The sequence below is a fragment of the Oncorhynchus mykiss genome, chromosome 16 (assembly GCF_013265735.2).
Source record: "Oncorhynchus mykiss isolate Arlee chromosome 16, USDA_OmykA_1.1, whole genome shotgun sequence".
Classification (NCBI taxonomy): Eukaryota; Metazoa; Chordata; class Actinopteri; order Salmoniformes; family Salmonidae; genus Oncorhynchus; species Oncorhynchus mykiss.
The window spans coordinates 32,425,382-32,443,502 of NC_048580.1; the positions used below are offsets into that span (position 1 = coordinate 32,425,382).

General features: G+C 38.2%; 2 protein-coding genes across 2 annotated transcripts in view; one reads left to right on the forward strand and one right to left on the reverse strand.

The window, feature by feature from the left end:
• The first annotated feature begins 5,165 nt into the window (after positions 1-5,165).
• LOC110491827 (whey acidic protein) lies at positions 5,166-6,843 on the forward strand. The gene is made up of 4 exons (XM_021565617.2): positions 5,166-5,336; positions 5,703-5,849; positions 6,123-6,260; positions 6,553-6,843. Exons 1-4 carry the CDS (start codon positions 5,237-5,239, stop codon positions 6,687-6,689), a joined length of 522 nt encoding a protein of 173 aa, XP_021421292.1. The 5' UTR covers positions 5,166-5,236; the 3' UTR covers positions 6,690-6,843.
• A 4,002-nt stretch (positions 6,844-10,845) lies between these two features.
• The window catches only part of pigt (phosphatidylinositol glycan anchor biosynthesis, class T), a 30,085-nt gene continuing 22,809 nt past the window's right edge, over positions 10,846-18,121 (reverse strand). The window contains exon 12 of the mRNA XM_021565618.2: positions 10,846-12,435. Within this exon, the coding sequence (XP_021421293.1) occupies positions 12,186-12,435 (250 nt within the window). The 3' untranslated portion in view covers positions 10,846-12,185. The remainder of the gene's footprint in view (positions 12,436-18,121) is intronic.

An 18,121-nucleotide genomic window follows, 5' to 3' on the forward strand; every position in this document is an offset into this window, starting at 1 on the left:
ATCATGGTTTGGGCCTGCTTTTCTTCAGCAGGGACAGGGAAGATGGTTAAAATTGATGGGAAGATGGATGGAGCCAAATACAGGACCATTCTGGAAGAAAACCTGATGGAGTCTGCAAAAGACCTGAGACTGGGATGAAGATTTGTCTTCCAACAAGACAATGATCCAAAACATAAAGCAAAATCTACAATGGAATGGTTCAAAAATAAACATATCCAGGTGTTAGAATGGCCAAGTCAAAGTCCAGACCTGAATCCAATCGAGAATCTGTGGAAAGAACTGAAAACTGCTGTTCACAAATGCTCTCCATCCAACCTCACTGAGCTCGAGCTGTTTTGCAAGGAGGAATGGGAAAAAAATTCAGCCTCTCGCTGTGCAAAACTGATAGAGACATACCCCAAGCGACTTACAGCTGTAATCACAGCAAAAGGTGGCGCTACAAAGTATTAACTTAAGGCGGCTGAATAATTTTGCACGCCCAATTTTTCAGTTTCTGATGTGTTAAAAAAGTTTGAAATATCCAATAAATGTCGTTCCACTTCATGATTGTGTCCCACTTGTTGTTGATTCTTCACAAAAAAATACAGTTTTATATCTTTATGTTTGAAGCCTGAAATGTGGCAAAAGGTCGCAAAGTTCAAGGGGGCCGAATACTTTCGCAAGGCACTGTAGCCAGTAGCATATGTTGCTACCCATCTAAAGCCCCATTTGACCAAATTCCCTTCCCCTGATACATGCATTTTCCATCACTGTCAACCATAACATGTTATATATTTTCCTATTATTAAGCAATAGGCTCCTCTTAAACATTTGCTCATGCAGCCTGTGTTTAACCTAAGTGGAGTTTTATTTAGTCATATAGAATGACGTGTATAGTCCTAAAACATTTTTGAGGCAAGTTGAAATACAGTAGCAGTATTACTATGTTCATAGAGGTTTACGTTGTAAAAGTGATTATGGAAGAAAATCCAATGTTGAGCATTTATCTAGTCTGCCGTCTGCTAAATAGTTGTCCATCCTCAGCCACTGGATGTCAGTGTAGTCAAATGAAAAACACATTGGTCTGCCCATCATAAACATGACATACTTTTGGTCATTTAGTGTATGTTGACACCTGCTCGTCAAACATCTCATTAATATAGATTTGGTCCCCCCTTTGCTGCTAACAGCCACTCTTCTAGGAAGGCTTTCCACTAGATGTTGGAACATTGGTGTGAGGACTTGCTTCCATTCAGCCACAAGAGCATTAGTGAGGTCAGGCACTGATGTTGGGCGATTAGGCCTGGCTCGCAGTCGGCGTTCCAATTCATCCCAAAGATGTTCGATTGGGTTGAGGTCAGTGCTCTGTGCAGGCCAGTCAAGTTCTTCCACACCGATCTCGACAAACCACTTCCGTATAGACCTCGGTTTGTGCACGGAAGCAGTGTCATGCTGAAACAGGAAAGGGCCTTCGCCAAACTGTTGGAACAAAGTTGGAAGCACAGAATCGTCTACAATGTCATTGTATGCTGTAGAGTCAAGATTTCCCTTCACTGGAACTAAGGGGCATAGCCCAAACCATGAAAAACAGCCACACCAAATACGTATTTTCCACCATAATTTGCAAATAAATTCATTAAAAATCCTACAATGTGATTTTCTGGATTTTTTTTCTCATTTTGTCTGTCATAGTTGAAGTGTACCTATGATGAAAATTACAGGCCTCTCTCATCTTTTTAAGTGGGATAACTTGCACAATTGGTGGCTGACTAAATACTTTTTTGCCCCACTGTATCATATCCTGTTTACAATAACCTGAAAAAGCTTGTATCCCGGTTATGAGAAACCCGGATAAAATGCCTGGGATATGCTGATCTTAGATGGGATACTGTGTCATGTAAACATCTTATCCTGTTTACTTTAGTTTTTTCAGTTTCACATATCATGGGTGTTGTGTGAGGTTATCAGATTGTTAAACAAATCACTTCAAAAAGTAGGCTACCTGTGCAGTTCTATCCACCATAATAATTCCATAATTGATTTAGCTGATACTCTGTTCTTGATTGACTGGTTTAGGCTACTTTCACCCCTAATTCATAATTTCCAATCATTGGGTAGGCCATATTATAATTTCTGACATTTGGTAGGCCTACATGAAGCTTCTCTTCTGTCATAACTTGTTTCCCTATAGTACCAAATAAAGCAGTGCTCACCAGAATAATGTCTTAAATTGATAGGCAGTACACTCGTGGAGCAAGAATGGTAAGGGTCCAGGCCACCGGTAAAAAAAACAGTAGAAAGATTGTGTCATCTGTTTGACCGGGTTTAAGGAAATGAAAAGCTGAGAAAACGATGCAATACGTTTCCGCTAATACTTCAGTTTGCCTTGGGTGCATAATTTATATTGTTGAAATACTGTCGGCTTGCATAAGTGTCAAAGATAACACATTACATGCACATTTGCATTTTCTCAAGATGCTGAAATAAATAAATCATATATTTCTCCACTCCTGTTCCAGAGACAAAATAAAAATTCAGTCCATTATTTTGCTGCAAGAAATGCATAATTCTGCAGGAGTTAATATTACACTACATGTGAGAGGTTATACGCCTACAGTGAGTGTCCATATTTCAGTTACTATTCCATTTAACCCATATGAATTTAAATGAGGAATGTTATTTGTATTCATGGATAGAGGGATACTCGTAAGTGGGATTTCAAAAGGTGCATGTAAACAGCTTATAGCAAATAAGACCTTAAGCGGGATATGAGCTACTATCCGGAATACTGTAAATGTGGTCACTGACCTACCAACTCAGTTGAAAAAACACTATGGACGTTTACTTACTAATCGGTTGCATCAAATTTTGGCTTGAATGTTGAGTGTATGGAATAGTGCCTTCAGAAAGTATTCACACTTCTTTACTTTTTCCATATTTTGTTGTGTTACAGTCTGAATTTTAAATGTTTTAAATTGAGATTGTGTGTCACTGATCTACACACATAATTCCAAAGTGGAACTTTGTTTGTAGAATGAAAAAATAATAATTAAAACTTAATCTGAAATGTATTGAGTCAATAAGTATTCAACCTCTTTGCTATTGCAAGCTTAAATAAGTTCAGGAGTAAAAAAGGTGCTTAACAAATTGCATAAGTTCCATGTTCAATAATTATGGTTAACATGATCTTTATACCCCACACATACTATCTGTAAGGTCCCTCAATCGAGTAGGGAATTTCAAGCATAGACTCAACCACAAAGACCAGGGAGTTTTGTCAATGATTGATAGATGTGTGAAAATAAACAAAGGAGATTCTGAATATCCCTTTGAGCACATTAATTAGGCTTTGGATGGTACTACAAAGATACAGGCGTCCTTCCTAACTCAGTTGCCGGAAAGGAAGGAAACTGCTCAGGGATTACATCCAGTCACTAGCAAGATACAGGCGTCCTTTCTAACTCAGTTGCCGGAAAGGAAGGAAACTGCTCAGGGATTTTACCATGAGGCCAAAGGTGATTTTAAAACAGTTACAGAGTTTAATGGTTGTGATATGACAAAACTGAGGATGGGTCAACATTGTAGTTACTCCACAATACTAACCTAAATGACAGTGTGAAAAAAAGGAAGCCTGCACCATATAAATATTTCCAAACACGCATCCAGTTAGCGACAAGTCACTAAGTAGTACTGCAAAAAAATGTGACAAAGAAATTCACTTTTGGTCATGAATACAAAGCGTCGTGTTTGGGGCAAATCCAACACAACCCACCACTAACCAGGTTTCCATTCAACCTATTTATGCGAGAAAAATGTAATGAGATGCCTTATAGAAACAGAACATTTGTCGGTAAACTTTCCAAATGTCTACAAAACACGCTAGACAAGGTGGGATATTTTTGTGTCTGTAAAATGAATTACGCGAGAAATGTCGGTGGAAACGCTTTTATGCCTAAATATTGATATAATAACCACCATATTGAAGTAAACTTGGAGTCACACGATGACATATGTGGTCCTCCCACTACGACTCGTCGGGAAAGCATGCAGTTTATTAGGCTACAGATGAAATAAGTTATGATGAACTTCACAGGGTGTTGAAAAATGCAAGATGAGCTTTGATGCTCCTTTCCAATAAATATCGAGTCTTATTTGGGTGACATGATCGTCGATGCTTGGCAGCCATTTCACAAATAAAAATAACTTGATTTTTGAATACTCGCATGAAAATGTGTTGCTAATTGGACGGAAACCTAGCTACTAAGTACCACTTCATATTTTCAAGCATGGTGGTGGCTGCATTCTGTTATGGGTAGACTTGTCATCGGCATGGACTAGGGAGTTCTTTAAGATAAAATTAAATGGAATAGAGGTATAAGCACAGGCAAAATCCTAGAGGAAAACCTGGTTCAGTCTGTGTTCCAACAGACACTGGGAGACAAATTCACCTTTCAGCAGGACAATAACCGAGTTTCTGACCAAGATGACATTGAATGTTCCTGAGTGGGCCTAGTTACAGTTTTGGCTTTAAAATCTATGGCAAGACTTAAATGTCTGTCTAGCAATGACAGAACATGAAGAATTTTTTTAATAATACATTGGCAAATATTGTACAATCCAGGTGTGCAAAGCTCTTAGAGACTAACCCAAAAAGACTGTAATCGCCGCCAAAGGTGCTTCTACAAAGTATTGACTCAGGGGTGTGAATACTTATGTAAATTATGTATTTCTACATTTAATTTTTAATACATTTGCAAACATTTCTAAAAACATGTTTTCACTTTGTCATTATGGGGTATTGTGTGTGTATATGGGCTAGAGAAAAAAATTGAGTTAGTCCATTTAGAATTCAGGCTGTAAAACAACAAAATGTGGAATAAGTCAAGAGGTAAGAATACTTTCTGAAGGCACTGTAATATTAACCAATTTCTTATCTAAGGAAACCACACAAAAACCCTTAGTTTTAGGTTAACAATATTTGCTTATGCTCATGGATTTGGGAAAGGTGAGTCCCTTTCTGTCCAATTATGAATTTATATCCATTTGGGGGACCCCTTTTTCCATCTATGAATTATTGTTATTACATGTGACCTTAGCGCGTGTTCGGCTCCGAACTCGGAATGTAAATTGAGGGGCATAGGGACCCTACAGGCGCATTGTTCCCTGTGCATTCTTCTCTCTTTTGGTCTCTCCCCCTTTTTATGTAATCGATTTGGAGAATTTGCTCCAACAAGTAGACTCCAGTCTTGAAGTCAGCATGGAGATGAATTCCTCAGCGCTTTGTGCTTTGGCTATTGTTCTGTTGGCAATTGTAGATTTGAAAATAGTCGCTGCTGAAACTGGAGGCAAATCTACAGGTGAGTTGTTCTAATTACTTTGCATTATTTGTCATGAAACAGATTTTTTGAAGTATTGCCTACTACATTTGACTGCTTTCTTGTAGGCGTACCTATGTGGTGAGACACACTAGGCTATAGTTGTGCATAAGCCCATTTGCAACCTATTTTGTTGTTACTTACTAAATATATGACTTTCATTTGCTGGTTGTAAGCATATACAAAATCTGCGTGTGAACTAAAAAGCTTCTGTTGAGAGAAAAAAATATTAGCTGAAATTGGTTTTGTAACCCATTGCCACAAGGTTGCTGTGTTACTGCGTAATTACACCGTAATTAACTTGATATGAGGTCTCCACAGTTCACGATTCCTCCTGCTCTCTCACAGTGCCGACCCTCCAGAAGGCAGGTCACTGCCCACGGCTTCTGAACGTCGTGCCGTCACACAAGGGATGTGTCTGTGACGAGGACTGTCCTGGAGATGACAAGTGCTGTGTCTTTGACTGTGGCGCCGTGTGTGTCCCACCTGCCTTCAGTAAGAACCTGACTGGTTTATTAACAGTGTTCAGAATGCTGTCATGCATTTTCATGGGTGATATGTGAAAAACATTGATGATTCCTATACTTAGACACAAAAATACTTGGAGTCTGCATTCTTCCCACAAATGCAAATGCATATTTATAGTAGGCTATCACACATATATGAGATTTTCAGAAAATGGTAGTCCAATTGTATCCATATGTTCATGTCCTTTTGCAGTAAGTTGGGTTCCCTGACATGTCTGCTCTGCAAATTGTGTACCAAAAGCAAAGCCAGGAATGTGCCCTCGCAGACTATGGGGCTCAGGGATGTGTGCAGAGTTCTGTTCCAACGACAGTGACTGCTCCAATGATGAAAAATGCTGCCACAACGGATGTGGGCATGAGTGCATTACACCTTACACAGGTAGGAGATGGTCCCAAAGAGACAGATACACCCCATCCATTATTGCTGCATTACTCTGGAAACAAGAAACTGGGCTAGTTATGTACATGTCATGCACATGGGAAGATCCATTTCATATACTCTTTTTAGAGCTGAAACACTTCAGAATTCCCAGAGCCATGTATGTCTATATGACCTTGAGCATTGTAATAGTAAGACTTCAAAATGGGAACAGTCAGTGTAGACAGACAAGTTGTTACTATAGACCAATGTTGCTACAGTATAACTGAACACCTCTTTTCTGTTACCACAGTGAAGCCCGGTCGATGTGCCCTGCCCAAGGGGACCCCTATGTGTGCTGAGTACTGTTACCATGACGGCCAGTGCCCAGAAGAACAGAAGTGTTGCCGGACAACCTGCGGCCACGCCTGCAGCGAGCCATGTTCATAGGACGGCAAGGTTTGGGTCGGGAGATTAGTGACAATGCTAATAGACTCCTTCTCTTTCAAGAACAAGAATGCTTGTTGGCTTTTTTTTTTAAGAGGGGGTGTTTTTTGTTCTTGTTTGTATTCCAATCAATAAAACCATCTGTGTAGCCTTTAAATACATTCCTGTGCATTTATGACCTTGTTGGTGGAAGTCTTGAGTGTCTGAGATGCCTTTTTATGGGTTTTTTATGGCAGCACTGAGCTACAATAACAAATTATGGAACACTCCAAGAATGGAAATTGCTCAAGTATGTACACGTTTCCTAGCTGTCCACCAGAGTCAGTACATATACTTCTATTTGACCAGTGATTTGGTCTAAAGAAAAGCTGTAGAAAACCTTCTAGTGTGCTATTACACCTCCCCTAACCTTCAACTCTGCACAAAGTGTCTATGCTCCCTGCCAAGGTATACCCACTTCCCTGCCTAAACGGACAGAGTTAAGCAGAGCTATTAAACCGGACATGACCATCACTGATTAGGAATGCAGAGGGCTTTTTTGTTCCACTCTAGAGTGCCAAACACATGCAAGAGAGAAAATGACTGGCTGGCAAAGAAAGGGATCTCTGTGTCTGTCTGTCTGTTCTGCTGGAACTTGGCAGGAGTTAGGCCAAGTTTGTTTATAGAGAAAAGAATCAGCCGCTCCCTCCCCTACCCTCCACATACACGCACTTCCCCCATAACTGGGGCAATTGAAATGGAATACAGAAAGTGAACTCCTGGACCTGGGGTGTATTCAGTGATGTGAAACATTCTAAACATTACAGATAGAAATAGAATGAATAGTGATGACACATTGTCTACTCTATCAGATAGAATAGGGAAAGGGTCGGCAGGGTAGCCTAGTGGTTAAAGCGTTGGACTAGTAACCGAAAGGTTGCAAGTTCGAATCCCCGAGCCGACAAGGTACAAATCTGTCGTTCTGCCCCTGAACAGAACTGTTCCAAGGCCGTCATTGAAAATAAGAATTTGTTCTTAACTGACTTGCCTTGTAAAATAAAGGTAAAATAAAATCTATTCTCCATGAAACAGAACATTCAAGTAGAAATGTAATGTTACCTAGATCCATACTCTGTGGCTTGTCATAAAATTACATCAGTCGTTTTGAATGCTTATGACATGTCATCAGAGGGGCCCCTTCAGATTTGTCTATGTAATACTATCAATCAAATGTATTTATAATTCCTTTATGTCAGCAGATGTCACAGAAACCCAGCCTAAAACCCCACCTAGCAATTTTATGAAGTTGGCTTCATCTAGCCCAGATACTGTAGGTTCCCAATCTCCCAACCTCATAACTAGTTACCAAGAAGCCTTTTCAGGTTAAGTAAGAGTAGCTAGCTTGTCTAACTAACTTAGCTGGCATGCCTTCTGGAAAGGTTGGTAGACTTTAGAAAAACAAGCAATAACTAAGTGTAATGACGAAGACTCACATTTCTTTAAATCTTTCACCAAGATTTTTGCCGAGATGCAGGGTAGCATATTTTGTTTCTTTAAAAAAAGAAACATCAGTTAGGAGGATAAAGACAGCTCAAGAGCATGCAGAAAGTCTTTAACCTTTCTGATCTCCCCATCCCGGATCCGGGATCGTGAATACAGACTCAAGCTCATTACCATAACGCAACGTTAACTATTCATGAAAATCGCAAATTAAATGAAATAAATATGCCATCTCTCAAGCTTAGCCTTTTGTAAACAACACTGTCATCTCAGATTTTCAAAATATGCTTCTCAACCATAGGAAAACAATCATTTGTGTAAAAGTAGCTAGCTAGCGTAGCATTTAGCGTTAGCATTAGCGTTAGCATCCAGCACGCAACATTTCAACAAAAACATAAAAGCCTTCAAATAAAATCATTTACCTTTGAAGAACTTCAGATGTTTTCAATGAGGAGACTCTCAGTTAGATAGCAGATGCTCAGTTTTTCCAAAAAGATTCTTTGTGTATTAGAAATAGCTCCGTTTTGTACATCACATTTGGCTACCAAAAAAAAACGAAAATTCAGTCCTCAAAACGCGAACTTTTTTCCCAAATTAACTCCATAATATCGACTGAAAACATGGCAAACGTTGTTTAGAATCAATCCTCAAGGTGTTTTTCACATATCTCTTCGATGATATATCGTTCGTGGAAAATGGTTTCCCCTCTCAATCAAATGGAAAAATACTTGCACATGGCTTTGCGCACCAGTTTCGACGCAGGACACCAGGCGGACACTTGGAAAATGTAGTCTCTTATGGTCAATCTTCCAATGATATGCCTACAAATACGTCACAATGCTGCCGACATCTTGGGGAAACGGCAGAAGGTCTAAGCTTATTCCTGTCGCATTCACAGCCATTTAAGGAGACATTAGAAAACAGAGCTTCAGAAATTCTGCTAATTTCCTGTTTGACGTATCATCTTGGTTTCGCCTGTAGAATGAGTTCTGGGGCACTTACAGACAAAATCTTTGCAGATTCTGAAACTTCAGAGTGTTTTCTTTCCAAAACTGTCAAGAATATGCATAGTCGAGCATCTTTTCGTGACAAAATATCGCGCTTAAAACGGGAACGTTTTTTATCCAAAAATGAAATAGCGCCCCTAGAGATGCAACTGGTTAAAATAAAAAATAGAATTAAGCATAATGATTATGGCTCTAGATTGCAGGAAAATGCGATTTCAGGTATTTGAAAAATGCAAAGTTGTCCAACTTCCAGGGCGCCCCGAAGCCATCCTTACGTACTTTGTGCCCCCTCAGATTTTTGGGGTGATGATACCCCTGTATGTCGTGAATACTCTTTTGCTATATATTGATACAGTTGATCCATGCTTAGTTGCAGCCATGTGGTTCCTCATAATTTATTCTCAGGAATCCTCAAGAGTTCTCCTAGCAGTCCAAAAATAATGTTTTAGACTGAGAAGCAGGGATTCACAGCATTCATCAAGGGCACAATTCAATTTTCAATGATACAGGGCTGTATGTATCAACCGAAAGTAGGAGTGCTGATCTAGAATGAGTTTTGACTTGGATCATAATGGATAATATTATATGGACAGGAGTGACCTGATCCTAGTCTGAGACAATTGAGATTCACATGGCCCCTCTATAAGCCTCCATGTATTTCTTCTTTTAAGGCGAGGCACCACAGGATTAACTTACTTTGTTTGCATCTACTTATCGATTTAGAATTTGGGTATTTTTGTCCCTAAATTAGTTATTTCAAAAAGTAAACATAAAAATGTCAAAACTTGATGTGAATGTTTATTTGATTTAGTTTATCATACTACCGTCATTCAAATGGACATAAATCCATAATATCGAAGCTTACTACATTTAGTAATACATCATTCAAAAGCCTTGCCTGGCTACCTAAACCACTTGCTCCGGCAAAACGTTACACGGAAATATATTCTAGACCATCTAATTGGTCCCAAAAAACGATGGGTTGGGCCAGAGCAGAACACACGTGGGTAAAGCTAAGTTTGAAAATGCATCATTGGCTTTGATACTGTGATTGGTTAGAGACAATTCAATCACTAATGACTTTGCTTTGTACAACACCCCTCCCTCATTTTGACATCACCCAAAACAACTTCAATGATTGCAGTCTCAGATTGTATGTAGGGAACAATTGAGCAGCGGAAGACCAGAACTCAGTTTGAGTCGTCAGGCTATTAAAAACCCATTTCGTAGAGAAAGTTACAATCTGGACTATATGTAATAACTAACTTTGAAGAGATTGCGATTGGGTCTAATTAGGTGTTTTGCATTTGCTAAGATAAATTCCTTGTACTGCTCTTTAACTGCCATTTCCCAAAAGTCAGACCTTCCCACATGAAAACATGTTTTTTTCTCAGCTTCAGAAGCTTCTGCATTCACCAAATTTTGTGTGGTTATCCTTAGATATATTCTCCAGACTTGTGTAGAGGGAATTGTTCATATGTTGTAAATGTTTTATTCTAGATCACATTTTCTTAAAAAAAAAAAAAAACGCACCTAAAATACATTTTTACATATGTGACTTTAGTATTTCACAGATAGAAAGATTAAAACAATATTTATCCACAACACGTGGATAAATATCCTGGAGTGTCTTAACAAAATTACACCAAATAATTTAGGCTGACTTCATCCAGTGTCCAGAAAAACAGATTTGCAGTATATGCAAATGTAGACATATTTATTGAGAGCCTCATTTGCATATTTTAATACAACATTTCAGGAAAGTTGTAATACAAAAAGTATTATGTTTGTGTCTACATTCAACTGGTAAAATTGTGATATGAATAAGGGGGGGGGGGATGTACCTTATTAGGATGTGGTGCCTTGCCTTAAAGCCATTGGATTAAAACAAAAATGACAAATGTTTGGTCAGTTGACCAGTTTTATAGATGTATTATTTTTTTATATACCCAAGGTTACCCAATATATGTTCACACATTTGAATGTTGTTCAGTAAAATTAATCTATCAAGCACAGTTTAATATACAAAGAACGAGCAGTGTTAAAAAGTAAATGCATGGAGGGTGCTTAGCCTTAGTCAAGTTCCTAATAGAAATGCATGGCAAACTCATCGTTTTAAATGTTGTCTGTTGGGTATTTGTGCTACAAAGGCTTACCAAAAGGTAATGCCAATTAGAGAACACTACAACTTCAAACAGAAATTTGGACAAACGCAAGTTAAAATCAACAGTCGTTTCCTGTAGAGATTTTGGGGTTTTCTACAAGTGCAAACGTTTTGACTGGTTCTATGATTAATGAACAAATGTGATACGAAATCCCACGTATCAAAACAAAAGACAACTGTTTATGAAAGTTCTGTAAGTCAGTGCATTTAGCATTTCAACATCAACTAAAAACACAAATCTTATTTATCTCAGGAAAGATTTAAGAGATTAATCTGGAGACGAAATTTACCAAACGTCTCAGAGAAGGAGTGCTGATTTAGGACCAGTTGTTTTCTAGAACACAACGATCCTAGATCAGCACTCATACTCCGAGACGCTTGATACGTACGGCCCCAGATCTCAGAGCAATGGCTTCCTAGTGATCTATAACAGACAATTACTTTTTCCAGGAACCAATATGAGCTTGCTGTGATTCTTGCAGCCATCTGTCCCCACTGAAACCCTGGAGCAAACACTTTGGTTCCTGCCTTAAACATGAAAAATACATTATTCTCTGTTTAACTAGACCAACAGCAGTAGTAGTGCACTCAAGAAAGGCCACCCTTTTTGCTTCTCACGGGCAAGAAAAAGCCTTTAACGTCCATCGAATCCATGACACTTCATTAGAGACTTCATTGTTCATCAACTCCTTTATCATTCACGAAACAAACTTAAAGAGTAATTTATTTTCTTTGTCGAAGCTTCCAGCACTTAAAGCGTTATCTTCTTGAAACTTACATTCATAGTTCCCAAGTGATGTAGCCACCGACCTCTGCTGTTGTTGTTGTTTAAGTTAGCATTTTGGCTCATCACAGCAGTGGCACACCCCGTAGCCTGCGGATGATGTTGGCTAGGCGTTTGGCCAGGCCCGGACTGGGCTCCTCCACCTGGAAGGTGCGGGTCAAGAGATTGTAGAGGGAACCGTAACCCACGGCCACCACGGTGCAAGTGAGGCAGATGACATTGTAGGGCATGCTGAAGTCAGGGGTGGGCAGGTTCACCAGCAAGGGCTCCGTGTAGACCCGCATGAAGTAACTGGACTCCTCTTTACAGGGGAAACTGTGAAGAAAGACAAGATGAGGTATGTTTAATGTAAAAAATGTGTTTTTAATATTTAAAATTGAATGCCTTTATTTTTGTCAATGTAGAGCTAGTGAGATTCCTCTGTAAAGAAAAGTCCTATGCAAATTAAATGTCTTATTACAATAACCTACAGTGGTTCCTCCTTTAAAAGTTGCGTCATACTGGAGTACACCTTGTGTGCTGCCGCAGCATTCTGTGGCACATCATTTAATTCTCAGCCATTTTTTCTGTTACTGCAAGTTATTGCTAGTTTGATCCCCAGATGGCATCTTTGAGAAGCATTTGATAGTATTCCTTATTGGCATTACCAGATAATTTAAAACCTTTTTTGTAATAACATACAATATGGGATTGATTAAGAAATTTGGCTTAAATTTATTTGATTAATATTATGGTGTTTCTATTCAGAGAAAAAATGAAAAACGAAACCCTCAGGGTTTCCGTTAGAATGGAATGGAAAATATGGCGTTGTAAAACATGACGGTCGGGAGTAGGCTATAGGATTGGAGGATTCTAAATGGTTTGCCTTCATTAGACAACTTTGTTCCAATATTTCTGTAAATCAGTGATATTTATTCCCATAGTAACTTGTTATGGACCCATAACTAAATCAACTTCTGCATTTGAAAAATTATTTTTTTATCATTATTTTATTAACGAAATGTGTTTATTTGTTTATTAGGCTACTGTGCCTACATACTGTAGTAAACATTGGAATGTGCCCAATTCCTTACATAAGGGAGAGCAGGCCATGTCTGTACTACAGAATGCAAGGCACGCGTGAGACCGGGGTTCAAATCCATGTTGGGGAGGAAGGAGTATGCTGTCTCTGTAAATAGAAATTTGTTCACAACTATGAAATAACACATATGGAATCAAGATGTCTTCACTGCTATTCTAAAATGTAGAAAACAGTAAAAAATATAGAACAATCCTGGAATGAGTAGGTGTGTCCAAACCTTTGACTGGTACTTGCTGGAACAGAAAATGAACGTTGACAGTACAGTATTGGGCTATTTACGAGGAAGGAGTAGACTGTCCTTGTAAATAAGAATTTGTTCATAAATGACTTGCCTAGTTAAAAAAGGGTTACACTAAGAGCATAACATTTCTGCACCCTCATTTTCTAATTCTTGTCTAACCAAGACCCAAATGGATATTAAGTGAAATATAAACATCCACATTTGAATGTACTTTTTTCTTGTTATTTTATTTTATTAATGAAAGCATAAAGATGTTGATGAACAAATAATGTACTGCTGTTTTGAGTAAGAAATGTAACACTTTAGAGTACTTTACCTCGAGTCATATTAAACATTTATGAAAATACAAGTGTCTCCCATGTATCGAAAGCCTAGAATCTTGCTAATTCAACTGTGTTGTCAGATTCAAAAAAGGATTTACTGCGAAAGAATACGATGCGATTATCTGAGCATAGAGCCCCATAATTTTTTTTTTTTAACCAGCACAGGGGTAACATAATCACAAACTGCATTAAAATAAATTGTTTACCTTTGACGATCTTTGCCTGTTTGCAATTCCAATGCTCATAGCTACACAATTAATTATCTTTTGTTTGATAAAATCAGTTTTTATAGCCTAACACGAAACATTTTGTGAACCGCTTGTGTAGTGAATTCCGTCTCATTCCATTTGACGACGACACATTCCAGGTAAATCACCCACACAGAAAGTGACTTTTCCAGTCATGTTTGGTTTCACTGCAATCAACTGGTTTGTTTGTAACACAATCAAACGTGATGGGCCATTTCGCAGGACGTATTGACTGAAAGAAACTGATTTGAAGACAAGTAATGACATCATTGTGCACCAATGATTTGCCCGCTGTTTCGTTGATTGACTGTCTTTTAACCCAATGACCACTGATCGTCTTGAAATCTAGCTGGGTAGATAGCCAATGAGCTGAGCTAAACGGCAATACGCCATGTTTATGTGTTGCAAGACCAACCCATGTAGTAAGCTCCAGCGTAAAGAGAGTCATGCGCTATTGAATTTTCATACCGGAAGGAGAAACACATATTACGCATTGCATTGTTTGGTGAACGCGCAGATTCAGCTGTTTATATATCAATCATTATAGCGACTAAGTCAAGTCTAGATATACAGATGTACACACAACTTTAGAATAAATTGATTGGGAAGTTGAGAGAGATTGTTGTAGGACGCTTCATTTAGCGATTGTGGAGGAATATCTTTTGAACGGGAGAGGACATCATTTTGGACTGGTAAGTTCTTATCATGCTAATGACCTTGTTTGAAATGAATAATATAAAATAATATTTGTGATTATTTATTTTAGAAGCAATATATAAACATTTAATGTTATGAAATGTGAGATGCGTGTGTCTGCCGCCCTACCCCAACCCACATGAAATAGCCTATTTAAGGCTGTTGAGGAGAGGGCAGGACCACATCAATGGCCAAAGTGAAATGGAGACAGTAGATACAGCTGGTCTGTTGTAATATAATAAAGACAGTAGATCTAGCTGAAATGTCAAAATATAAAATAGACAGTAGATCTAGCAGGTAATAATAATATAATAATATATTCAACCTTCAACTCTCTATATGTATCTGTTTATTATACCTGTTGATACAGGGCTCATATGTGAAACTATTCTAACTGAACATTTTCTTTCACAGTGACACTGACTCCGAATTATCCGGTGTCCTGTGTGAATTTAAGTATGCTCTCTCTAATTCTCTCTTTCTCTCTCTCTCTCGGAGGACCTGAGCCCTAGGACCATGTGTCAGGACTAACTGGCATGATGACTCCTTGCTGTCCCCAGTCCACCTGGCCTTGCCGCTGTTCCAGTTTCAACTGTTCTGCCTGCGGCTAGGGAACCCTAAACTGTTCATTTTTACTCGAGGTGCTTTCCTGTTGCACCCTCTACAACCACTGATCTCCACCCGGCACAGCCAGAAGAGGACTGGCCACCCCTCATAGCCTGGTTCCTCTCTAGGTTTCTTCCTAGGTTTTTGCCTCTCTAGGGAGTTTTTCCTAGCCACCGTGCTTCTACACCTGCATTGCTTGCTGTTTGGGGTTTTAGGCTGGGGCTATATAAATATATTTGATTTGTTAGAGGACTGAGGGTCTTCCAAATATTGAAAGTGTGTAAATAGTTACCCATGTTATTTTGTAAATGTATATATATATTTTTTAAATCAATAATGATTGTTTAAAAAAAAAAAAAAAAAATCCCTCAATTTTTTTGGGGGTGTGTGTTAGAATACCATTTTGGTATTTTGTATATAGTTATTTGTTTCAAAATGTATACCTTCAACAATTTGGCCAGCCTGAGCTACAGGCTGTTAGATTTGGGTATGTCTTCAGGTGGAAATTGCACAAAGTAGGGGGGGAGCTGCAAGAGGTTTTAAGCATCAAATACATTGCAAGTTGGGGGATTTTCACACCAGTAGCGGGGTTATAAAAAGTATATTGTCCTGCTAATAGGAAACATTGGCATGATGGGCTACACCTGCTACAGTTGTGATGTCTTCACTATTATTCTACAATGTAGAAAATAGTAAAAATATAGAAAAATCCTTGAATAAGTAGGTTTGTCCAAACTTTTGACTGGTACTTGCTTAATTCATTTGATTAAAATGATGGTGTTTCTATTCAATGAAAAACTGTTAGGATGGAACAGAAAATATGGCACTGTAGCTAGAGGTCGACCGATTATGATTTTTCAACACCGATACCGATTATTGGAGGACCAAAAAAAAGCAGTTACAGATTTAAAAAAATCGGCAAATTGTATATATATAAAATACAACAATACTGAATGAACACTTATTTTAACTTAATATAATACATCAATAAAATCAATTTAGTCTCAAATAAATAATGAAACATGTTCAATTTGGTTTAAATAATGCAAAAACAAAGTGTTGGAGAAGTAAAAGTGCAATATGTGCCATGTAAAAAAGCGAGTCTTCAATATTACCAGGTAAGAAGTTTTAGGTTGTAGTTATTATAGGACTATTTCTTTCTATACCATTTGTATTTCATATACCTTTGAATATTGGATGTTCTAATAGGTACTTGAGTATTACCAGCTTAATCTCGGGAGTTGATAGGCTTGAAGTCATAAACAATGCAATACTTGAAGCACAGCGAAGACCTGCTGGTAAATGCAGGAAAGTGTTGTTTGAATGAATGCTTACGAGCCTGCTGCTGCCTACCAACGCTCAGTCATAATGCTCTATCAAATCATAGACTTAATTATAATATAATAACACACAGAAATACAAGCCTTAGGTAAGTAATATGGTAAAATCATTTAGAAAACAAAACGTTTATTTGTCTAAATATTGCTGTTACATTGCACAACCTTCAATGTTATGTCATAATTATGTACAATTCTGCTGCACATACCCTGACTCCGCTTGCACAGAACGCAAGAGAAGTGACACAATTTCCCAAGTTAAAAGAAATCCATGTTAGCAGGCAATATTAACTAAATATGCACGTTTAAAAATATATACTTGTGTATTGATTTTAAGAAAGGCATTGATATTTATGGTTAGGTACACATTGTTGCAACGACAGTGCTTTTTTCACGAATGAGCTTGTTAAATCACCCGTTTGGCATAGTAGACTGTGATTCAATGATAAATTAAGAGGCACTGCATCAATTATATGCAACGCAAGACCATCTAGATAAACTAGTAATATCATCAACCATGTGTAGTGAACTAGTGATTATGTTGAGATGAATTGTTTTTTAATAAGTTTAAATGCTAGCTACCACTTTATCTTGGCTCCTTGCTGCACTCGCATAACAGGTAGTCAGCCTGCCACGCAGTCTCCTCGTGGTGTGCAATGCAATCGGCCATAATCGGTGCCCCAAAATGCAGATTAACGATTGCTATTAAAACTTAAAATCGGCCCTAATTAAAATCGGCCATTCCGATTAAATCAGTCGACCTCTACACTGCACAACGTGATGTCCGGCAGTTCAGTACAGGGCTATTTAGCTAAAGAATCTCTGTGTTGTGCTTGTCTCAGAGCAGCCGAAACAGTACTAAAATAGTTGTAGGCTTTTGCTTCTAACTTCAATATGCTCTTTAAATAAATAAGACCAACAATGAATTTTAAAATATGTTTTCAATGATGTGACTTTCAGCCAATAATTACATTTAGAGGATTTGAGGACTCTATATTAATATCTAAGGGGCATTTTCCGTTAGGATCTGTGAGAATATCTAAAGGGGCTTTTATATCATTATAAATGAATTAATAATAATAAGAAATCTCTGTTTTAAAAGTACAAATATTTTGGAGATTTCGTTTTCATTTAACCCAGCATGAGTGAGAAAAAGGCCATTCTTGAACATGGGGTGAGACATTCTCACTAATTTGTAAATAAAGCCAGTTATTTAGAATTATTTATTTCTGGAGAAACCTAACTTGATTATTTAGCAGACATCACTTACTTATATTCAGTCAACACATATAATGGAATATTTGAAATTTTCGTTTCTCCATGCTTGTCTCAGAGCAGCGCGAAACAATGCTGAAATAGAGGCCCACAGGGGGAAGGCTATGTACTGTATTCTGTGCCCACACGTGGTATCTTTTCGGTTACACATCCTTGGAATAGCAGAACAGTCCGGGTATCCCTTGCTGTGCCTG